This window comes from Oncorhynchus clarkii, chromosome 30, assembly GCF_045791955.1.
Source record: "Oncorhynchus clarkii lewisi isolate Uvic-CL-2024 chromosome 30, UVic_Ocla_1.0, whole genome shotgun sequence".
NCBI lineage: Eukaryota > Metazoa > Chordata > Actinopteri > Salmoniformes > Salmonidae > Oncorhynchus > Oncorhynchus clarkii.
This window is the reverse complement of record NC_092176.1, coordinates 48,527,912-48,553,118: the sequence shown is the minus strand read 5'-3', so window position 1 is coordinate 48,553,118 and position 25,207 is coordinate 48,527,912. Positions and strand designations below refer to the sequence as shown.

At 45.1% G+C, this 25,207-nt stretch overlaps 1 protein-coding gene across 1 annotated transcript in view; it reads left to right on the top strand.

The window, feature by feature from the left end:
- The window catches only part of LOC139389603 (probable global transcription activator SNF2L2), a 55,804-nt gene extending 30,946 nt beyond the window's left edge, over positions 1–24,858 (top strand). The window contains exons 7-8 of the mRNA XM_071136449.1: positions 19,932–20,092; positions 22,325–24,858. Coding sequence (XP_070992550.1) covers positions 19,932–20,092; positions 22,325–22,360 — 197 coding nt within the window. The 3' untranslated portion in view covers positions 22,361–24,858. The remainder of the gene's footprint in view (positions 1–19,931; positions 20,093–22,324) is intronic.
- The last annotated feature ends 349 nt before the right edge of the window (positions 24,859–25,207 follow it).

Genomic DNA, 25,207 nt, shown 5'->3' with positions numbered 1-25,207 from the left:
TATTTGAGATTCTTCAAAGTAGCCACCCTTTGCCTTGATGACAGCTTTGCACACTCTTGGCATTCTCTCAACCAGCCACCTGGAATGCATTTCAAGTAACAGGTGTGCCTTGTTAATTTGTGGAATTTATTTTCTTCTTAATGTGTTTGAGCCAATCAGTTGTGTTGTGACAAGGCTTTTAAAATATTTATTTGTATTATTTCTTTAAACAGGGAGTCACATTGAGATTAAAAATCTATTTTACAAGTGAGCCCTGTATACATTACAATGAAAACAGAATAATAAAACATACACATGTGTATAAAACAATATAATGCAGCACACAATAACAAAATAAACACATTTAATAAAAGCAATCTCATTCAACAGCACATCTAACTGCAGCGAACTCTGCAGATTGTTCCACAAATTAGGGGCAAAAACACAGATTTTCCCAAATCTTTGTGGACTGAAGGGATCTCTATTGTTATCCATTCCTGAGAACGGGTTTGGTAACTTATGATTCTTAAATTAATAAATTAAGTTACGTATGGAGGGAGTTTCTGTCAGGTTGCTTTGTAAATAAATCAAAGGGAATGCAACGCTCTTCTTACAGATCGAGAGGTCCATCCCACATTTATATACAGACTACAATGTCCTAAAATGGTCCCCTGTGATAAAACGTATTGCTGAATGGTAGACTGTGTCCAAGGGTCTTAAAATATGCAGGTCCTCAGGATCAACATTTCATGACCTAGAGAACAGCAGGAGCTTGGTTTGACTTATATTTAACACTAATTTAAGATCTGTAAGTGATTACTGAATTGAATCAAAGTCATGCTGAAGTTCACGAATAGCCTGCTGGACCGAGGTGGCACAGGAACACAAAACGGTGTAATCTGCATAGAGATGAATGGCCTGCTGCACTGAGGTGGCACAGGAACACAAAACTGTGTCGTCTGCATAGAGATGAATGTTACAAGTATTAACAGTGTTTCCTATGTCATTAATATACAAAGTGAACAATAATGGACCCAAAGTAGAACCCTGAGGAACACCTTTTTGAATCTCAAGAAATTCAGATTAAACCCCATCTATCAAGATGGCTTGAGTTCTGTCACTAAAATAATTCAGATTTAACCCCCATCTATCAAGATGGCCTGAGTTCTGTCACTAAGATAATTCGGATTTAACCCCATCTATCAAGATGGCCTGAGTTCAGTCGCTGAGATAATTCTGATTTAACCCCATCTATCAAGATGGCTTGTGTTCTGTCGCTGAGATAATTCTGATTTAACCCCATCTATCAAGATGGCTTGAGTTCTATCGCTGAGATAATTCTGATTTAACCCCATCTATCAAGATAGCCTGAGTTCTGTCACTAAGATAATTCTGATTTAACCCCATCTATCAAGATGGCCTGAGTTCTGTCACTAAGATAATTCTGATTTAACCCCATCTATCAAGATGGCCTGAGTTCTGTCACTAAGGTAATTCTGATTAAACCCCATCTATCAAGATGGCCTGAGTTCTGTTACTGAGATAATTCAGATTTAACCCCATCTATCAAGATGGCCTCAGTTCAGTCGCTGAGATAATTCAGATTTAACCCCATCTATCAAGATGGCCTGAGTTCAATCGCTGAGATAATTCAGATTTAACCCCATCTATCAAGATGGCCTGAGTTCTGTCACTAAGATAATTCAGATTTAACCCCATTTATCAAGATGGCCTGAGTTCTGTCGCTGAGATAATTCTGATTTAACCCCATCTATCAAGATGGCTTGAGTTCTGTCGCTGAGATAATTCTGATTTAACCCCATCTATCAAGATGGCCTGAGTTCTGTCGCTGAGATAATTCTGATTTAACCCCATCTATCAAGATGGCTTGAGTTCTGTCGCTGAGATAATTCTGATTTAACCCCATCTATCAAGATGGCCTGAGTTCTGTCGCTGAGATAATTCTGAAACTATAAACAACCTGTATATACCAGGCCTATTTTTTATCATTTCTTCAGCAAAACAGAATGATCAACAGTGTCGACCGCCTTTGACAGATCAATAAACAAAGCAACATAGCTCTTTCTAGCATCCAAGGCATTAACAAGATCATTAACAACTAGCGTGGTTGCTGTGGTAGTACTATGCCCAGGTTGGTGTATATTAAGAAAACAAATATCAGATAAAAAGGAACAAAGTTGTACATTAACCAAGGATTCAAGAATCTTAGCTAAACAAGGTAGTCTTGAAATGGGGCGATAGTTGTCAAGATCATTTGTATCCCCACCCTATTGGAGTGATAGATGTCCAGATCATTTGTATCCCCACCCTAATGGAGTGATAGATGTCTACATCATTTGTATCCCCACCCTAATGGAGTGATAGATGTCTACATCATTTGTATCCCCACCCTAATGGAGTGATAGATGTCTACATCATTTGTATCCCCACCCTAATGGAGTGATAGATGTCTACATCATTTGTATCCCCACCCTAATGGAGTGATAGATGTCTACATCATTTGTATCCCCACCCTAATGGAGTGATAGATGTCTACATCATTTGTATCACTACCTTAATGGAGTGATAGATGTCTACATCATTTGTATCCCCACCCTAATGGAGTGATAGATGTCTACATAATTTGTATCCCCACCCTAATGGAGTGATAGATGTCTACATCATTTGTATCCCCACCCTAATGGAGTGATAGATGTCCAGATCATTTGTATCCCCACCCTAATGGAGTGATAGATGTTTACATCATTTGTATCCCCACCCTAATGGAGTGATAGATGTCCAGATCATTTGTATCCCCACCCTAATGGAGTGATAGATGTCTACATCATTTGTATCCCCACCCTAATGGAGTGATAGATGTCCAGATCATTTGTATCCCCACCCTAATGGAGTGATAGATGTCCAGATCATTTGTATCCCCACCCTAATGGAGTGATAGATGTCCAGATCATTTGTATCCCCACCCTAATGGAGTGATAGATGTCTACATTATTTGTATCCCCACCCTAATGGAGTGATAGATGTCTACATCATTTGTATCCCCACCCTAATGGAGTGATAGATGTCCAGATCATTTGTATCCCCACCCTAATGGAGTGATAGATGTCCAGATCATTTGTATCCCCACCCTAATGGAATGACAGCTCATATTCAGATGTCCATGCTTTTGGAATACTTCCTAACTATGTTAATATAAAATGTGGGCCACTGAGCCAGTAATAAGGGGCGCTGCACGCTAACGCAGACCAGGCTCCAAATGATCAGCCCCTGGGGATTTGATGTTGTCTAATGTTAACAAAGCATCCCTGAACTTCTTTATCAGTGAATTTCAGAAAAGAAAACTCCTGACCAACATTTTCAGAATCATTCAATAGATTTTCACCATCAACATCCAAACTACTCTTAAATATATTCATTTTGTCAGTAATGGGGCCAGAATTTAAATACATTTATTGGGGGAGAGAAGAGGAGACAACCAGTGATGAAACAACTTTCCAAAATGTAGCTGGGTTCCCTGTACATGCAGATAGTGTATTAACATAATAATCAGATTGAGCTTTTTTAACTAGTTTACACAGATTTCTCAAATCGCCTGATTGACTGCCAGTCTGGACCCGAGTCTGAATCTAGCTTTGGCTCAGGCAGCATCTCTGTTGTGAACGACTTCAGATAGCTCTGGACTGAACCAAGGGCAAGACCGATTTTTTTATTCAATTTTTTGGGAGCATGTTTATCTACAATACAATTGAAAACATTTCATAAGTGGTTCAGAGCCAACTCTGGGTCAGGTATAGATGCAATACAATCAAAGTCACCAAAATGAAGGTCACATTGAAATGTTTAAAATTCTTCTTGTTGATAAAACAAGGTTTAAAACTAGGCATTTGTAAATCCCTCACACATTCATTGGGACAATGGTCACTAATATCCAAAGCAAATACCCTACTCCCATTATATTTCTCTGGAGTATTTGTACCTAAACTCAGCAAAAAAAGAAACGTCCCTTTTTCAGGACCCTGTCATTCAAAGATAATTACTAAAAATCCAAATAACTTCACAGATCTAAATTGTAAAGGGTTTCAAATGCAGGAAGCTCCTGACGAACAGTTATTGTGCTGATGTTGCTTCCAGAAGTTAGGGGTGGTATACAGAAGATAGCTCTATTTGGTAAAAGACCAGGTCCATATTATTGCAAGAACAGCTGAAATAAGCATAGAGAAACAGCAGTCCATCATTACTTTAATACATGAATGTCAGTCAATCTGGAAAAATTCAAGAACTTTGAAAGTTTCTTCAAGTGCAGTCGCTAAAACCATTAAGCGCTATGATGAAACTGGTTCTCATGAGAACCGCCACAGGAAAGGAAGACCCAGAGTTACCTCTGCTGCAGAGGACAAGTTCATTAGAGTTACCAGCCTCAGATTGCAGCCCAAATAAATGCTTCATAGAGTTCAAGTAACAGACGCATCTCAAAATCAACTGTTCAGAGGAGACTGCATGAATCAGGCCTTCATGGTCGAAATGCTGCAAAGAAACCACTACTAAAGGACACCAATAAGAAGAAGAGACTTGCTTAGGCCGAGAAACATAAGCAATGGACATTAGATCGGTGGAAATGGTCCAAATTTGAGATCATTGGTTCCAACTGCTGTGTCTTTGTGAGACACAGAGTAGGTGAACGGATGATCTCCGCATATGTGGTTCCCACCATGAAGCATGGAGGAGGAGTTGTGATGGTGTGGGGGTGCTTTGTTGGTGACACAGTCAGTGATTTATTTAGAGTTCAAGGCAAACTTAACCAGCATGGCTACCACAGCATTCTGCAGCGATACTCCATCCCACCTGGTTTGCGCTTAGTGGGACTATCATTTGTTTTTCAACAGGACAATGACCCAACACACCTCCAGGCTGTGTAAGAGCTATTTGACCAAGGAGAGTGATGGAGTGCTGCATCAGATGACCTGGCCTCCACAATCACCGGACCTCAAACCAACTGAGATGGTTTGGGATGAGTTGGACTGCAGAGTGATGGAAAAACAGCCAACAGGTGCTCAGAATATGTGGAAACTCCTTCAAGACTTTTGGAAAATCATTCCATTCCATTGAAGAATGTCAAATAATAAATATATTTTTATTTGTTTAACACTTTTTTGGTTACTACATGATTCCATACAGTATGTGTCATTTCATCATTTTGATGTTTTCACTGTCATTCTACAATGTAGAAAATAGTACAAATAAAGAACAACCCTTGAAATAGTAGGTATGTCCAAACTTTTGACTGGTACTGTAGTAAAAAATGTATGCACACATGACTGTAAGTTGCTTTGGATAGAAGTGTCTGCTAAGTGGCATCTGTAGTGAACACTCTGCTTTCTCACTACCATCTATTGTCTGTAGTGAACACTCTGCTGTCTCACTACCATCTATTGTCTGTAGTGAATACTCTGCTGTCTCACTACCATCTATTGTCTGTAGTGAATACTCTGCTGTCTCACTACCATCTATTGTCTGTAGTGAATACTCTGCTGTCTCACTACCATCTATTGTCTGTAGTGAATACTCTGCTGTCTCACTACCATCTATTGTCTGTAGTGAATACTCTGCTGTCTCACTACCATCTATTGTCTGTAGTGAATACTCTGCTGTCTCACTACCATATATACTGTAGTCTATTCCGTAAACTTTATTATACTGTATCTATTTAATTAGGTTTCTCTCTCCTCACCCCTCTCTCTCTCTCCTCATCCCTCTCTCTCTCTCTCCTCATCCCTCTCTCTCCTCATCCCCCTCTCTCTCCTCATCCCCCTCTCTCTCCTCCTCACCCCTCTCTCCCCACCCCTCTCTCTCCCCACCCCTCTCTCTCCCCACCCCTCTCTCCTCATCCCCTCTCTCTCCTCATCCCCTCTCTCTCCTCATCCCCTCTCTCTCCTCATCCCCCTCTCTCTTTCCTCATCCCCCCCTCTCTCTCCTCATCCCCCTCTCTCTCTCTCCTCATCCCCTTCTCTCTCTCCACACCCCCTCTCTCTCTCCTCATCCCCTCTCTCTCTCCTTATCTTTCTCTCTCTCCTCACCACTCTCTCTCTCCTCATTCCCCTCTCCTCATCCCCCTCTCTCTCCTCATTTATTGACATAGCAAGTTAAATTACTTACAAAGTTTACATAAGTAACAGCAATAATAATAGTAGTAGTGGAAATGGGATTACCATTAACAGCAACAACAATATTAATGAGAATAATAATACATTAAAGCAATAGTAGTGGACCAGTCTCAACCTGACTGAGAAGACACATGACCTGGTAGTAGATCAGTCTCAACCTGACTGAAAAGACACATGACCTGGTAGTGGACCTGTCTCAACATGACTGAGAAGACCCATGACCTGGTAGTAGATCAGTCTCAACCTGACTGAGAAGACACATGACATGGTATGAAAACCAAAACTAAATGGAAAGTATTATTGACATTACATTGCACTTTTCACAGGCTGTCCCTCAGGTTGTGGCAGGAGGACACATATTTGGCTGCCTGAGCATTTAGGCTTTTCACCCAATAAATATTAGATTTTTTTCTTAATCTTTTATAGTTTCAAATTCGTTGTACTGAATGATAATTTGGGGAAATAAATATTATCTTAGGTCTGAGTATATGTCACAGTGTAATAGGAAATGTAGGTATGTCTCTACCTCTCCCCTGGAGCAGAGTTAACACAGCCTGCCCTCTCTGGGCAGCCAGGTTGGTCTGTGACGACCGGTCTCTATAGCCAGACTGTCCTCTCTGGGCAGCCAGGTTTGTCTGTGACGACCGGTCTCTATAGCCAGACTGTCCTCTCTGGGCAGCCAGGTTTGTCTGTGATGACCGGTCTCTATAGCCAGACTGTCCTCTCTGGGCAGCCAGGTTTGTCTGTGACGACCGGTCTCTTTAGCCAGACTGTCCTCTCTGGGCAGCCAGGTTTGTCTGTGGCGACCGGGTCTCTATAGCCAGACTGTCCTCTCTGGGCAGCCAGGTTTGTCTGTGACGACTGGTCTCTATAACCAGACTGTCCTCTCTGGGCAGCCAGGTTTGTCTGTGACGACCGGTCTCTATAGCCAGACTGTCCTCTCTGGGCAGCCAGGTTTGTCTGTGACGACCGGTCTCTATAGCCAGACTGTCCTCTCTGGTCAGCCAGGTTGGTCTGACGACAGGTCTCTATAGCCAGACTGTGCTCACTGAGTCTGTACCTAGTCAATGTTTTCCTCAGTTTTCTATCCGTTTTTGTGATGCCTTTCCAATAGGTGATTTCTTTTTGCTTTGTGATGATCTGGTTGGGCTAGATTTTCTGACTGCTGTCCTGAGGCTCTATGGGGTTGGTTTGGGTTAGTGAACTGAGCCTCAGAACCAGCTGGCTGACTGCTGTCCTGAGGCTCAATGGGGTTGGTTTGGGTAAGTTAACTGGGCCTCAGAACCAACTGGCTGATTGCTGTCCTGAGGCTCTATGGGATTGGTTTGGGTTAGTGAACTGAGCCTCAGAACCAGCTGGCTGACTGCTGTCCTGAGGCTCTATGGGGTTGGTTTGGGTTAGTGAACTGAGCCTCAGCCAGCTGGCTGAGGGGACTCTTCTCTTGTTTCATCTCTTGACATTGTAGAGCTGTGTGATGGAATGTTTTGGGGTCACTTGTTTTTAGATGGTTGTAAAATGTGATGGCTCTTTTTTCTATTTGAATGAGTAGAGGGTTTTGCTGTACATGCGTTATTTAGAGTTATTAGAGTTAATTACAGAACCTGTAATTAACAGTCAGAGCCCAGGTCTGACAGAACCTGTGATTAACGGTCAGAGCCCAGGTCTGACAGAACCTGTGGTTAACGGTCAGAGCCCAGGTCTGACAAAACCTGTGGTTAACGGTCAGAGCCCAGGTCTGACACAACCTGTGGTTAACGGTCAGAGCCCAGGTCTGACAGAACCTGTGATTAACGGTCAGAGCCCAGACAGAACCTGTGGTTAAGAACCTGGTCTGACAGAACCTGTGGTTAACGGTCAGAGCCCAGGTCTGACAGAACCTGTGATTAACGGTCAGAGCCCAGGTCTGACAGAACCTGTGGTTAACGGTCAGAGCCCAGGTCTGACAGAACCTGTGGTTAACGGTCAGAGCCCAGGTCTGACAGAACCTGTAATTAACGGTCAGAGCCCAGGTCTGACAGAACCTGTGGTTAACGGTCAGAGCCCAGGTCTGACACAACCTGTGGTTAACGGTCAGAGCCCAGGTCTGACAGAACCTGTGATTAACGGTCAGAGCCCAGGTCTGACAGAACCTGTGGTTAACGGTCAGAGCCCAGGTCTGACAGAACCTGTGGTTAACGGTCAGAGCCCAGGTCTGACAGAAACTGTGATTAACGGTCAGAGCCCAGGTCTGACAGAACCTGTGATTAACGGTCAGAGCCCAGGTCTGATTGAACCTGTGATTAACGGTCAGTGCCCAGGTCTGATTGAACCTGCGATTAACGGTCAGAGCCCAGGTCTGATTGAACCTGCGATTAACGGTCAGAGACCAGGTCTGATTGAACCTGCAATTAACGGTCAGAGCCCAGGTCTGACAGAACCTGTGATTAACGGTCAGAGCCCAGGTCTGATTGAACCTGCGATTAACGGTCAGAGCCCAGGTCTGATTGGACCTGTGATTAACGGTCAGAGCCCAGGTCTGATTGAACCTGCGATTAACGGTCAGAGCCCAGGTCTGACAGAACCTGTGGTTAACGGTCAGAGCCCAGGTCTGATTGAACCTGTAATTAACGGTCAGAGCCCAGGTCTGATTGAACCTGCGATTAACGGTCAGAGCCCAGGTCTGACAGAACCTGCGATTAACGGTCAGAGCCCAGGTCTGATTGAACCTGCGATTAACGGTCAGAGCCCAGGTCTGACAGAACCTGTGATTAACGGTCAGAGCCCAGGTCTGATTGAACCTGCGATTAACGGTCAGAGCCCAGGTCTGATTGGACCTGTGATTAACGGTCAGAGCCCAGGTCTGATTGAACCTGTAATTAACGGTCAGAGCCCAGGTCTGATTGAACCTGTGATTAACGGTCAGAGCCCAGGTCTGATTGAACCTGTAATTAACGGTCAGAGCCCAGGTCTGATTGAACCTGCGATTAACGGTCATAGACCAGGTCTGATTGAACCTGCGATTAACGGTCAGAGCCCAGGTCTGACAGAACCTGCGATTAACGGTCAGAGCCCAGGTCTGACAGAACCTGTGATTAACGGTCAGAGCCCAGGTCTGATTGAACCTGCGATTAACGGTCAGAGCCCAGGTCTGATTGAACCTGTGATTAACGGTCAGAGCCCAGGTCTGATTGAACCTGCGATTAGCGGTCAGAGCCCAGGTCTGATTGAATCTGCGATTAACGGTCAGAGCCCAGGTCTGATTGAACCTGCGATTAACGGTCAGAGCCCAGGTCTGATTGAACCTGCGATTAACGGTCAGAGCCCAGGTCTGACAGAACCTGTGGTTAACGGTCAGAGCCCAGGTCTGATTGAACCTGTGATTAACGGTCAGAGCCCAGGTCAGACAGAAGCTGTGGTTAACGGTCAGGGCCCAGGTCTGGCAGAACCTGTGGTTAACGGTCAGAGCCCAGGTCTGACAGAACCTGTGGTTAACGGTCAGGGCCCAGGTCTGACAGAACCTGTACAGATGATCTAGGTGCTGCTGAAACTCCTCCTTAGTGGGAGACAGCAGCACCAGGTCATCTGCATACAGCAGACCCTCCTTAGTGGGAGACAGCAGCACCAGGTCATCTGTGTACAGTAGACACTCCTTAGTGGGAGACAGCAGCACCAGGTCATCTGTGTACAGCAGACACTCCTTAGTGGGAGACAGCTGCACCAGGTCATCTGGCCAATGCGGGAATTATCTTCAGTTATGGCCACTGCTATGTCATTCATTCCCCCTCAAGCGAACACCAAAACGTCCCTCAAGGAACTTCACTGGACTCTATGTAAACTGGAAACATAATATCTGGAGGCTGCATTTATTGTCGCTGGGGATTTTAACAAAGCAAATTTGAGAGCAATGCTACATAAATTCTATCAGCACATTGATTGCACTAATACTCTCGAGCTCTGCTACTCTAACTTCCGCATACAAATCCCTCTCCTGACCTTCCTTTGGCAAATCTGACCACAACTCCATCTTGCTCCACCGTCTTATAGTCAGAAACTCAAACATGATGTACCAGTGACGAGAACCATTCAACGCTGGTCTGACCAATCGGAAGCCACGCTTCAAGATTGTTTTAATCAGGCGGACTGGAATATGTTCCGGTCAGCCTCAGAGAACAACATTGACCTATACGCTGACTCAGTGAGTGTGTTTATTAAGAAGTGCATCGGAGATGTCATACCCACTGTGACTATTAAAACCTACCCTAACCAGAAACCGTGAATGGATGGTGGCATTCGCACAAAACTGAAAGCGCGATCCACCGCATTTAACCATGGAAAGAGATCTGGTAATATAGCTGAATTTAAACAGTGTAGTTATTCCCTCCACAAGGTAATCAAACAAGCAAAATGCCGGTACAGGTACAAGGTGGAGTCGCAATTCAACGGCTCAAATACGTATGTTGTATGTTTATTTTTTTATTTTACTAGGCAAGTCAGTTAACAACAAATTCTTATTTTCAATGACGGCCTAGGAACAGTGGGTTAACTGCCTTGTTCAGGGGCAGAACGACAGATTTGTACCTTGTCAGCTCGGGGTTTTGAACTTGCAACCTTCCGGTTACTAGTCCAACGCTCTAACCACTACCGCTACCCTGCCGCCCCAATGTGGCAGGGTCTACAGGAAATCACGGAATACAAAAGCAGCCACGTCACGGACACCGACGTGACACTTCCAGACAAACTAAACAACTTCTTTGTCCGCTTTAAGGATAATACAGTGCCACTGTCGAGGCTCGCTAACAAAGACTGCGCCCCTCCCCCCTTCTCCGTGGCTGACGTGAGTAAAGCATTTAAACTTGTTAACCCTCACAAGGCTGCTGGCCCAGACGGCATCCTTAGCCGCGTCCTCAGAGCATGCGCAGACCAGCTGGCTGGAGTATTTGCGGACATATTCAATCTCTCCCTATCCCTGATCAACGACAGGACAGCTTACAGGGAGGAGGTGAGGGCACTTGGAGTGTGGTGTCAGAAAAACTACCTCTCACTCAACGTCAACAAAACAAAGGAGAAGATCGTGGACGTCAGGAAACAGGGAGCACCCCCTATCCACATCGAAGGCACAGCATTGGAGAAGGTGGAACGTTTTTCTATTAGTTCCTGGGTGTTCACATCACGAACAAACTGGATTTGTCCACTCACACAGACAGCGTGGTAAAGAAGGAACAACAGCGACTCTTCAACCTCAGGAGGCTGAAAAAATGTGTCTTGTCACCAAAACCCTGACATACCTTTACAGATGCACAATCGAGAGCATCCTGTCGGGCTGTATCACAGCCTGGTACGGCAACTGCTCCGCCCACAACCGTAAGGCTCTCCAGAGGGTAGTGAGGTCTGCACAACGCATCACCGGGGACAAACTACCTGCCCTCCAGGACACCTACACCACCCGATGTCACAGGAAGGCCAAAAAGATCATCAAGGACAACAACCAACCGAGCCACTGCCTGTTCACCCCGCTATCATCCAGAAGGCGAGGTCAGTACAGGTGCATCAAAGCTGGGACCGAGAGACTGTTAAACAGCTTCTATCTCAAGGCCATCAGACTGCTAAACAGCCATCACTAACACTGAGAGACGTCTGCCTACATTGAGACCCAATCACTGGCCACTTGAATAAATGGACCACTAGCCACTTGAATAAATGGATCACTGGCCACTTGAATAAATGGATCACTGGCCACTTGAATAAATGAATCACTAGCCACTTTAATAAATGGATCACTAGTCACTTTAATAAATGGATCACTGGCCACTTTAATAAATGGATCACTAGCCACTTTAATAAATGGATCACTAGTCACTTTAATAAATGGATCACTAGCCACTTGAATAAATGGACCACTAGCCACTTGAATAAATGGATCACTGGCCACTTGAATAAATGGATCACTAGTCACTTGAATAAATGGATCACTAGCCACTTTAATAAATGGATCACTAGCCACTTTAATAAATGGATCACTGGCCACTTTAATAAATGGATCACTAGCCACTTTAATAAATGGATCACTAGTCACTTTAATAAATGGATCACTAGCCACTTTAATAAATGGATCACTAGTCACTTTAATAAATGGATCACTAGTCACTTTAATACATGGATCACTAGCCACTTTAATAAATGGATCACTAGCCACTTTAATAAATGGATCACTGGCCACTTTAATAAATGGATCACTAGCCACTTTAATAAATGGATCACTAGTCACTTTAATAAATGGATCACTAGCCACTTTAATAAATGGATCACTAGTCACTTTAATAAATGGATCACTAGTCACTTTAATAAATGGATCACTAGTCACTGTAATAAATGGATCACTAGTCACTTTAATAAATGGATCACTAGTCACTTTAATAAATGGATCACTAGTCACTGTAATAAATGGATCACTAGTCACTTTAATAAATGGATCACTAGTCACTTTAATACATGGATCACTAGCCACTTTAATAAATGGATCACTAGTTACTTTAATAAATGGATCACTAGTCACTTTACTAAATGGATCACTAGTCACTTTAAATCATGTTTACATATAGCCTGTCTTTTTACTGTTGGTTTATTTCCTTACCTGCCTATTATCCACCTAATACCTTTGTTGCACTATTGTTTAGAGCCTGTAAGTAAGCATTTCACTGTTGTTTTCGGCACACGTGACAAATACACTTTGATTTGATTGGATATCTTACTTTACTCATATCACATGTACAGTGGGGAGAACAAGTATTTGATACACTGCCAATTTTGCAGGTTTTCCTACTTACAAAGCATGTAGAGGTCTGTAATTTTTATCATAGGTACACTTCAACTGTGAGAGATGGAATCTAAAACAAACATCTAGAAAATCACATTGTATGATTTTTAAGTAATTAATTTGCATTTTATTGCATGACATAAGTATTTGATCACCTACCAACCAGTAAGAATTCCGGCTCTCACAGACCTGTTTGAACTCGTTACCTGTATAAAAGACACCTGTCCACACACTCAATCAAACAGACTCCGACCTCTCCACAATGGCCAAGACCAGAGAGCTGTGTAAGGACAGTAGAGATAAAATTGTAGAGCTGCACAAGGCTGGGATGGGCTACAGGTCAATAGGCAACCAGCTTGGTGAGAAGGCAACAACTGTTGGCGCAATTATTAGAAATTGGAAGAAGTTCAAGATGACGGTCAATCACCCTCGGTCTGGGGCTCCATGCAAGATCTCACCTCGTGGGGCATCAATGATCATGAGGAGGGTGAGGGATCAGCCCAGAACTACACGGCAGGACCTGGTCAATGACCTGAAGAGAGCTGGGACCACAGTCTCAAAGAAAACCATTAGAAACACACTACGCCGTCATGGATTAAAATCCTGCAGCGCACGCAAGATCCCCCTGCTCAAGCCAGCGCATGTCCAGGCCCGTCTGAAGTTTGCCAATGACCATCTGGATGATCCAGATGAGGAATGGGAGGTCATGTGGTCTGATCAGACAAAAATATAGCTTTTTGTCTAAACTCCACTCGCCGTGTTTGGAGGAAGAAGAAGGATGAGTACAACCCCAAGAACACCATCCCAACCGTGAAGCATGGAGGTGGAAACGTCATTCTTTGGGGATGCTTTTCTGCAAAGGGGACATGACGACTGCACCGTATTGAGGGGAGGATGGATGGGGCCATGTATCACGAAATCTTTGCCAACCACCTCCTTCCCTCAGTAAGAGCATTGAAGATGGGTCGTGGCTGGGTCTTCCAGCATGACAACGACCCGAAACACACAGCCAGGGCAACTAAAGCTAAGCGCCAGTACAGAGACAAAGTAGAATCTCAATTCAACGGCTCAGACACAAGAGGCATGTGGCAGGGTCTACAGTCAATCACGGACTACAGGAAGAAATCCAGCCCAGTCACGGACCAGGATGTCTTGCTCCCAGGCAGACTAAATAACTTTTTTGCCCGCTTTGAGGACAATACAGTGCCACTGACACGGCCTGCAACGAAAACATGCGGTCTCTCCTTCACTGCAGCCGAGGTGAGTAAGACATTTAAACGTGTTAACCCTCGCAAGGCTGCAGGCCCAGACGGCATCCCCAGCCGCGCCCTCAGAGCATGCGCAGACCAGCTGGCCGGTGTGTTTACGGACATATTCAATCAATCCCTATACCAGTCTGCTGTTCCCACATGCTTCAAGAGGGCCACCATTGTTCCTGTTCCCAAGAAAGCTAAGGTAACTGAGCTAAACGACTACCGCCCCGTAGCACTCACATCCGTCATCATGAAGTGCTTTGAGAGACTAGTCAAGGACCATATCACCTCCACCCTACCTGACACCCTAGACCCACTCCAATTTGCTTACCGCCCAAATAGGTCCACAGACGATGCAATCTCAACCACACTGCACACTGCCCTAACCCATCTGGACAAGAGGAATACCTATGTGAGAATGCTGTTCATCGACTACAACTCGGCATTCAACACCATAGTACCCTCCAAGCTCGTCATCAAGCTCGAGACCCTGGGTCTCGACCCCGCCCTGTGCAACTGGGTACTGGACTTCCTGACGGGCCGCCCCCAGGTGGTGAGGGTAGGCAACAACATCTCCTCCCCGCTGATCCTCAACACTGGGGCCCCACAAGGGTGCGTTCTGAGCCCTCTCCTGTACTCCCTGTTCACCCACGACTGCGTGGCCACGCACGCCTCCAACTCGATCATCAAGTTTGCGGACGACACAACAGTGGTAGGCTTGATTACCAACAACGACGAGACGGCCTACAGGGAGGAGGTGAGGGCCCTCGGAGTGTGGTGTCAGGAAAATAACCTCACACTCAACGTCAACAAAACTAAGGAGATGATTGTGGACTTCAGGAAACAGCAGAGGGAACACCCCCCTATCCACATCGATGGAACAGTAGTGGAGAGGGTAGCAAGTTTTAAGTTCCTCGACATACACATCACAGACAAACTGAATTGGTCCACTCACACAGACAGCATCGTGAAGAAGGCGCAGCAGCGCCTCTTCAACCTCAGGAGGCTGAAGAAATTCGGCTTGTCACCAAAAGCACTCACAAACTTCTACAGATGCACAATCGAGAGCATCCTGGCGGGCTGTATCACCGCCTGGTATGGCAACTGCACCGCCCTCAACCGTAAGGCTCTCCAGAGGGTAGTGAGGTCTGCACAACGCATCACCGGGGGCAAACTACCTGCCCTCCAGGACATCTACACCACCCGATGTCACAGGAAGGCCATAAAGATCATCAAGGACATCAACCACCCGAGCCACTGTCTGTTCACCCCGCTATCATCCAGAAGGCGAGGTCAGTACAGGTGCATCAAAGCTGGGACCGAGAGACTGAAAAACAGCTTCTATCTCAAGGCCATCAGACTGTTAAACAGCCACCACTAACACTGAGTGGCTGCTGCCAACACACTGACACTGACTCGACTCCAGCCACTTTAATAATGGGAATTGATGGGAAATTATGTAAATATATCACTAGCCACTTTAAACAATGCTACCTAATATAATGTTACTTACCCTACATTATTCATCTCATATGCATACGTATATACTGTACTCTATATAATCGACTGTATCCTTATGTAATACATGTATCACTAGCCACTTTAAACTATGCCACTTTGTTTACATACTCATCTCATTTGTACATACTGTACTCGATACCATCTACTGTATCTTGCCTATGCTGCTCTGTACCATCACTCATTCATATATCCTTATGTACATATTCTTTATCCCCTTACACTGTGTACAAGACAGTAGTTTTGGAATTGTTAGTTAGATTACTTGTTATTACTGCATTGTCGGAACTAGAAGCACAAGCATTTCGCTACACTCGCATTAACATCTGCTAACCATGTGTATGTGACAAATAAAATTTGATTTGATTTGATTTAAGGAGTGGCTCCGTAAGAAGCATCTTAATGTCCTGGAGTGGCCTAGCCAGTCTCCAGACCTGAACTCAATAGAAAGTCTTTGGAGGGAGCTGAAAGTCTGTATTGCCCAGCGTCAGCCCCGAAACCTGAAGGATCTGGAGAAGGTCTGTATGGAGGAGTGGGCTAAAATCCCTGCTGCAGTGTTTGCAAACCTGGTCACACAGGAAACGTATGATCTCTGTAATTGCAAACAAAGGTTTCTGTACCAAATATTAAGTTCTGCTTTTCTGATGTATCAAATACTTATGAAATGCAAATTAATTACTTAAAAATCATACATGCTTTGTAAGTAGGAAAACCTGCAAAATCGGCAGTGTATCAAATACTTGTTCTCCCTACTGTATATACTATATTTGTAAGGGATTTCCTCCTCTTCTTCCGAAGAGGAGAGGCGAAAAGGATCGGAGGACCAATATGCGGCGTGGTAAGTGTCCATGGTTCTTTTAATAAGAAATAGTACACATGAACAACTGAATACAAAAACAATAAACGTGGAATGAACGAAACCCGGAAACAAACACCCACAAACACACAGTGAAACCCCGGCTACCTAAGTATGATTCTCAATCAGAGACAACTAATGACACCTGCCTCTGATTGAGAACCATACTAGGCCGAAACATAGAAATCCCCAAATCATAGAAAAACAAACATAGACTGCCCACCCCAACTCACGCCCTGACCATACTAAATAATGACAAAACAAAGGAAATAAAGGTCAGAACGTGAGTCGTTACAGAACTAACACCACAGCAGGACCAAGCGGCGTGGTGACAGGCAGCGGCAGCAGGAGCAGCGCGAGGAGTACTGGACATGGGAGGATGAGTTGGATGGAAAAGGACCCTGGGCACAGCCTGGAGAATATCGCCGCCCCAAAGAAGAGCTGGAGGCGGTGAAGGCGAAGAGGCGCTGGTATGAGGAGGCAGCACAGCGGCGTGGATGGAAGCCCGAGAGTCAGCCCCAAACATTTATTGGGGGGGGACACACCAGGTAGGAGGAAGTGTGTTATGCGGGAAGCGCACGGTGTCCCCAGTGCGGGTGCATAGCCCGGTGCGGTACATACTCCGCGCATCGAGCCAAGTGCCATGAAGCCGGCTCTACGCATCTGGTCTCCAGTGCGTCTCCTTGGGCTGGCTTACATGGCACCAGCCTTGCACATGGTATCCCCGGTTCGCCTGCATAGCCCAGTGCGGGCTATTCCACCTCGCCGCACTGGCAGGGCGACCGGGAGCATTCAACCAGGTAAGGTTGGGCAGGCTCGGTGCTCAAGAGTTCCAGTGCGCCTGCACGGTCCGGTCTATCAGGTACCACCTCCACGTACCAGCCCTCCGGTGGCAGCCCGTCCGCACCAGGCTGTCTCTCCGTCTCATCCCTACAGGTGCTCCCGCCTGTCCAGTGCGGCCAGAGCCTTCCTCCTCGCCAGCGCTGCCGTAGTCTCCCGCCTGTCCAGCGCTGCCAGAGCTTTTCTCCTCTCCAGCGCTACCGGAGTCTCCCGCCTGTTCAGCGATGCCGGAGCCTTCCTCCTCTACAGCGCTGCCGGAGTCTCCCGCCTGTCCAGTGCTGCCAGAGCTGCCAGTCTGCAAGGAGCTGCCAGTCTGCAAGGAGCTGCCAGTCTGCAAGGAGCTGCCAGAGCTGCAAGGAGCTGCCAGTCTGCAAGGAGCTGCCAGTCTGCAAGGAGCAGCCAGAGCCGCCAGTCTGCATGGAGCAGCCGGAGCCGCCAGTCAGCATGGAGCAGCCAGAGCCGCCAGTCAGCATGGAGCAGCCTGAGCCGCCAGTCTGCATGGAGCAGTCAGAGCCTCCAGTCTGCATGGAGCAGTCAGAGCCACCAGTCTGCATGGAGCAGTCAGAGCCTCCAGTCTGCATTGATCCGCCAGTGCCGCCAGTCAGCCAGGATCCGCCAGAGCCGCCAGTCAGCCAGGATCCGCCAGAGCCGCCAGTCAGCCAGGATCCGCCAGAGCCGCCAGTCAGCCAGGATCCGCCAGTCAGCCAGGATCCGCCAGAGCCGCCAGTCAGCCAGGATCCGCCAGAGCCGCCAGTCAGCCAGGATCTGCCAGAGTCGTCAGCCAGTACGGAGCTACCCCTCTGTCCCGAGCTACCCCTCTGTCCCGAGCTGCCCCTCTGTCCCGAGCTGTCCCTCTGTCCCGAGCTGCCCCTCTGTCCCGAGCTGCCCCTCTGTCCCGAGCTGCCCCTCTGTCCCGAGCTGCCCCTCAGTCCAGTGGGGTCATTTAGACGGGTCGCTGTGGTTAGGAGGCCATGGAAGCGGACAATGTGGCGGACTAAGACTATGGTGAAGTGGGGGCCACGTCCAGCACCAGAGCCGCCACCGCGGACACACCCAGACCCTCTCCAATAGGTTCAGGTTTTGCGGCCGGAGTCCGCACCTTGGGGGGGGGGGTACTGTCACACCCTGACCATAGTTTGCTTTGTATGTTTCTATGTTTTGTTTGGTCAGGGTGTGATCTGAGTGGGCATTCTATGTTGTGTGTCTAGTTTGTCTGTTTCTGTGTTTGGCCTGATATGGTTCTCAATCAGAGGCAGGTGTTAGTCATTCTCTCTGATTGGAAACCATATTTAGGTAGCCTGTTTGGTGTTGGGGTTTGTGGGTGATTTTTCCTGTCTTTGTTACACCAGGGCTGTTTTCGGTTTTTCACGGTTCTTGTTTTTGTATAGTGTTCTATTTTCATTTTTTATTAAAGATGTATCTAAATAACCACTCTGCGTTTTGGTCCGCCTCTCCTTCCCAGGAAGTATCCCATTACAATATTTTATACCATCTACTGCATCCTGCCTATGACCCTCGGCCAACACTCATCCATATATTTATATGTACATATTCTTATTCATTCCTTTAATTAGATGTGTTTGTATAAGGTAGTTGTTGTGAAATTGTTAGTTTTCTTGTTTGATATCACTGCACTGTCGGAACTAGAAGCACAAGCATTTCACTACACTTACATTAACATCTGCTAACATTGTGTATGTGACCAATACAATTTGATTTGATTTATTGCAGTAGAGGTTTGCTAAGTGATTTTTCCACGTTTCCCCATTTTGGATAGCCAATCCCTCATGATGAGGTTTAATGTTTTCCAATTCTCCCAGAAGTGGTTTGATTCTATGGATTCCTCATTTCCAACTGTTTCTTGTCTGTTGTTAGTGTGTTTGTATTGTGTTTCTCCATATTGAAGGTCTATATTTTTGTTGTCTGGTTCTCTTCGTTTTTAATTAGATGTATTTCTCAATGATTTTCTTAGATTTCTCCAATCATTATCGAACCATTTTTCATGATCTATTCTTTTTGGATTAGCCAAGTTTGTCAACCTTCATTGCTGCAGATGTACACCTTCATTGCTGCAGGAGAATGTTAAGGCTAAAAAGTTGTCCAGGAGAGATTTTGAGAGTTTGGAGAGTTTGGCTACTGGTAGATGTCTGTACTGTTCGCACGCCATCTATAGGCCTGTTTAGTACCATGTAATTTATTGGGCTGTAATGCTTTCTCTCTCTCTCTCCTCATCCCTCTTTATCCTCATCCCTCTCTCTCTCTCTCTCTCTCTCTCTCTCTCTCCTCATCCCCCTTTATCCTCATCCCTCTCTCTCTCCTCATCCCTCTCTCTCCCTCTCTCTCTCCTCATCCTTCTCTCTCTCCTCATCCCTCTCTCTCCCTCTCTCTCTCCTCATCCCTCTCTCTCCTCATCCCTCTCTCTCTCCTCACCCTTCTCTCTCTCCTCCTCTCATCCCTCTCTCTCTCCTCATCCCTCTCTCTCTCCTCATCCCCCTGTCTCTCCTCTACAGCTAATTCAGTGAGGGTGAAGATAATGCTAGGTAAGGAGTGTGGCGGTAGCAGCATCGGAGCCCGTCACCATAACAAGGACAAAGGCAAGAAGAGACTGAGTCGCTCCAAGGCCAAACCCGTCGTCAGTGACGATGACAGCGACGAAGATCAGGATGACAACGTAAGTCAGCATGACAACCTGCTGGGGTTCAGGGATGTTTTCAGACTAACAGGGTAAAGGTGTTTGACCTGCTGTTTTCTTATGATGCTATCTCTCTCCATGTCTCTTTCTCTCTCTCTCTCTTTCCCTCTTACCATGCTTCTCTCTCTCCATATGTCTCTCTCTTTCTCTCAATTTAATTCAAGGGCTTTATTGGCATGGGAAACAAACTCAGCAAAAGGACCCTGTCTTTCAAAGATAATTCGTAAAACTCCAAATAACTTCACAGATCTTAATTGTAATTGTTTCCCATGCTTGTTCAATGAACCATAAACAATTAATGAACATGCACCTGTGGAACAGTCGTTAAGACACTAACAGCTTACAGACGGTAGGCAATTAAGGTCACAGTTATGAAGAGTTAGGACACTAAAGAGTCCTTTCTACTGACTCTGAAAAACACCAACGTTCACGCTCATCTGCGTGAACGTTCCGTAGGCATGCTGCAAGGAGGCATGAGGACTGCAGATGTGGCCAGGACAATAAATTGCAATGTCCGTACTGTGAGACGCCTAAGATAGCGCTACAGGGAGACAGGACGGACAGCTGATCGTCCTCGCAGTGGCAGACCACGTGTAACAACACCTGCACAGGATCGGTACATCCGAACATCACACCTGCGGGACACCGAGTTATACCAGGAACACACAATCCCTCCATCAGTGCTCAGACTGTCCTCAATAGGCTGAGAGAGGCTGGCATGGCCAGCGAAAAGCCCGGATCTCAATCCCAGCACGTCTGGGAACTGTTGAATCGGAGGGTGCGGGCTTGGGCCATTCCCGCCAAAAATGTCTGGGCACTTGCAGGTGCCTTGGTGGAAGAGTGGGATATCTCACAGGAAAAACTGGCAAATCTGGTGCAGTCCATGGGGAGGAGATGCACTTCAGTACTTAATGCAGCTGGTGGCCACACCAGATACTGACTGTTACTTTAGATTTTTGACCCCCCCCCCCCCCCCCTTTTGTTCAGGGACACATTACATTTCTGTTAGTCACATGTCTGTGGAACTTGTTCAGTTTATGTCTCAGTTGTTGAATATTGTTATGTTCATACAAATATTTACACATGTTTGCTGAAAATAAACCCAGTTGACAGTGAGAGGACGTTCCTTTTTTGCTGAGTTTATGTTAACATTGACAAAGCAAGTGAGGTAGATAATAAACAAAAGTGAAATAAACAATACAAATGATCAGTAAACATTACACTCACAGAAGACTCTCAATGTCTCTCTTTCCCACTCTCCATCTCTCTCCATGTCTCTCTGTCTCTCTCTCTCAATCCCCATGTTTCTCTCTCTCTCCATGTCTCTCTCCATCCCCATGTTTCTCTCTCCATGTCTCTCTCCATCCCCATGTTTCTCTCTCTCTCCATGTCTCTCTCCATCCCCATGTTTCTCTCTCTCTCCATGTCTCTCTGTCTCTCTCTCTCCATCCCCATGTTTCTCTCTCTCTCCATGTCTCTCTCCATCCCCATGTTTCTCTCTCTCTCCATGTCTCTCTGTCTCTCTCTCTCCATCCCCATGTTTCTCTCTCTCTCCATGTCTCTCTCCATCCCCATGTTTCTCTCTCTCTCCATGTCTCTCTCCATCCCCATGTTTCTCTCTCTCTCCATGTCTCTCCATCCCCATGTTTCTCTCTCTCTCCATGTCTCTCTCCATCCCCATGTTTCTCTCTCTCTCCATGTCTCTCTCCATCCCCATGTTTCTATCTCTCTCCATGTCTCTCCATCCCCATGTTTCTCTCTCTCTTCATGTCTCTTTTCATCCCCATGTTTCTCTCTCTCTCAATGTCTCTTTCTCTCTCTCTCTCTCCACTCATGTCTCTTTCTCTCTCTCCACTCATGTCTCTCTCTCTTTCTTTCTCTCCATGTTTCTCTCCATGTCTCTTTCTCTTCATGTTTCTCTCCATGTCTCTTTCTCTCTCTCTCTCCACTCATCTCTCTCTCTTTCTTTCTCTCCATGTTTATCTCTCCAAGTTTATCTCTCTCCATTTCTCTCTTTCTTTCTCTCTTTCTCTGCTCTTCTGCAGTTCAGGAGGAAAAGGTAAGTTATGCTTTTCTCTCCTCTTCTCTCTTATCTTTGTTCTCTGAGCTATTCGAGAGTTGGTTGTTAGGTTGTTAATTCCTGTGGTCTGGTGAAGTCTCAGCCCAGCAGGTCCACTGTTGATGACCTCATAGTGTTGTTTTCCTCTGCAGAATCAGTCTGAGGAGAGCAGAAGTGAAGATGAGTGAAGAAGAGGAAGGCTGATCCTTTGGACTTAACAAGAAAATCCTTTCTTTTATTTTCTACAGTATGGCACTTCTTCAATCATTTTGGTTTTGTTTGTTCTTTCTACTATATGGATGTTTTCTGTCAGAGCTGTCCCCATGTTATTAGTACAGTACAGACAGGATGACAGACAGACAGGGTTTTCTATGGCAATTTTCTTATTAGTTTACCCTACAGGAATATTTTAAAGATCAAACGTTGTGGAGAATCTATATTTTATGCGTGTTTGTACATTTTATATATTTATGCTTTAATTCAATGGGATTAAAAACAAATTCAGAATCAACAACATTTGGTTACAAACAACACATATGCTTGAAAATGCTTAGTTTATATAATTGCTTTTTTTAAAGTGTTTATATCATGGCAGTATAGATATATCGTATCTAATGTTATATTTCCCACTACTCAGTCCCATCAGCATTAGTCTCCTATAGTGCTCCCCAGCTTGTAGTCCTAACAACAGGAAATGATTTGCCTCTGGTTCGTCCAGTCGTTCCTATGGGGAAAATGAATAAAGAAAGAATGGGGTTTTGGAATAAAGGCAGAAAATAAGGTCTAAGGTTAACACAGGCTTAGGAGGTCTTATATGTTGTGTTTTATGATATAATATCAGTCAGTTAACATGACCTTTATTAAACTTTATGTTGTGTGTTTTTTTATTACATAAATGCTTCAAAATTCCCAAGAAGTGATGTTAGCTAGTGAAGATGATCTCATAGAACAAAACGACGATCTCCTGAGCCTTTGTTTACCACAGACCTTATTTCTCTGTTTATCCAAAAACCTTACAAAAGCATTCATTTTCCCATAGGTTTTGTCCAACAAACCATGGTGGAGTGAGTGCCTACAAAAAGACGCAATTACGATTTCTCTATATTATCCTAGGCAATATCTTAATCTTCCCATACTGCAGTTTAACAGTTAGTAGTCCTAGCTGCTGCCATTATCTTAATCTCTCCATACTGCAGTTTAACAGTTAGTAGTCCTAGCTGCTGCCATTATCTTAATCTCACCATACTGCAGTTTAACAGTTAGTAGTCCTAGCTGCTGCCATTATCTTAATCTCACCATACTGCAGTTTAACAGTTAGTAGTCCTAGCTGCTGCCATTATCTTAATCTTCCCATACTGCAGTTTAACAGTTAGTAGTCCTAGCTGCTGTCATTATCTTAATCTCTCCATACTGCAGTTTAACAGTTAGTAGTCCTAGCTGCTGCCATTATCTTAATCTCACCATACTGCAGTTTAACAGTTAGTAGTCCTAGCTGCTGCCATTATCTTAATCTTCCCATACTGCAGTTTAACAGTTAGTAGTCCTAGCTGCTGTCATTATCTTAATCTCACCATACTGCAGTTTAACAGTTAGTAGTCCTAGCTGCTGCCATTATCTTAATCTCTCCATACTGCAGTTTAACAGTTAGTAGTCCTAGCTGCTGCCATTATCTTAATCTTACCATACTGCAGTTTAACAGTTAGTAGTCCTAGCTGCTGCCATTATCTTAATCTCTCCATACTGCAGTTTAACAGTTAGTAGTCCTAGCTGCTGCCATTATCTTAATCTCACCATACTGCAGTTTAACAGTTAGTAGTCCTAGCTGCTGCCATTATCTTAATCTCTCCATACTGCAGTTTAACAGTTAGTAGTCCTAGCTGCTGCCATTATCTTAATCTCACCATACTGCAGTTTAACAGTTAGTAGTCCTAGCTGCTGCCATTATCTTAATCTCTCCATACTGCAGTTTAACAGTTAGTAGTCCTAGCTGCTGCTCATGTAGAGAGAGACCACATTCTGCAGTATATTGATATAATTCTTTATGGATTGAAGTGCTCTGTTTTGATTTACTCATTTAGATATTAGATATCAGTTAGATATGAGTCATTAATCTAGTAGTGATCTCTCTCTGTTACCCTGCAGTGTTGTTGTGTGGTGGTGTTGTGTGGTTGACTAGATAGACAGGCAGACAGAAAAACAGGATGACAGATAGACATACAGGAAGACAGACAGAGAGACAAGACAGGCTGACATGAAAACAGACAGACAGACAGACAGGAAGAAAGACAGACAGGAAGACAGTAGGGCAGACAGAGACAGGCTGACATGAAAACAGACAGACAGACAGGAAGAAAGACAGACAGGAAGACAGTAGGACAGACAGAGACAGGCTGACATGAAAACAGACAGACAGACAGGAAGACAGCATGGTAGAGAGACAAGCAAAGAGACAGGCAGGAAGAAAGACAGACAGACGGGCAGAGAGAGGCAGACAGACAGGAAGAAAGACTGACATGCAGACAGGCAGAGAGAGAGGCAGGCAGACAGGAAGACTTACTGGCTGTATCTCTCTGAATGGTCTGTTCTGGTCTCTTCTGTTCTTGTCATCTTTGTGGTTGTATCATCTTTGTATTTGTGGTTGTATCTCAATGCCCAGAGCAAAATAAAATGAATGAACTGAGTATTACCTCTGGTTCTACCATTGTATTTCTTCAACGTCTGTTATGTACGTCCACTTTATTACGATAGCCTTCAGTGTCTTTAGACCTGTTAGACCAGTATCTGTAGACCTGTTAGACCAGTATCTATAGACCTGTTAGACCAGTATCTATAGACCTGTTAGACCAGAATCTATAGACCTGTTAGACCAGAATCTATAGACCTGTTAGACCAGTATCTATAGACCAGTATCTATAGACCTGTTAGACCAGTATCTATAGACCTGTTAGACCAGTATCTATAGACCTGTTAGACCAGAATCTATAGACCTGTTAGACCAGTATCTATAGATCAGTATCTATAGACCTGTTAGACCA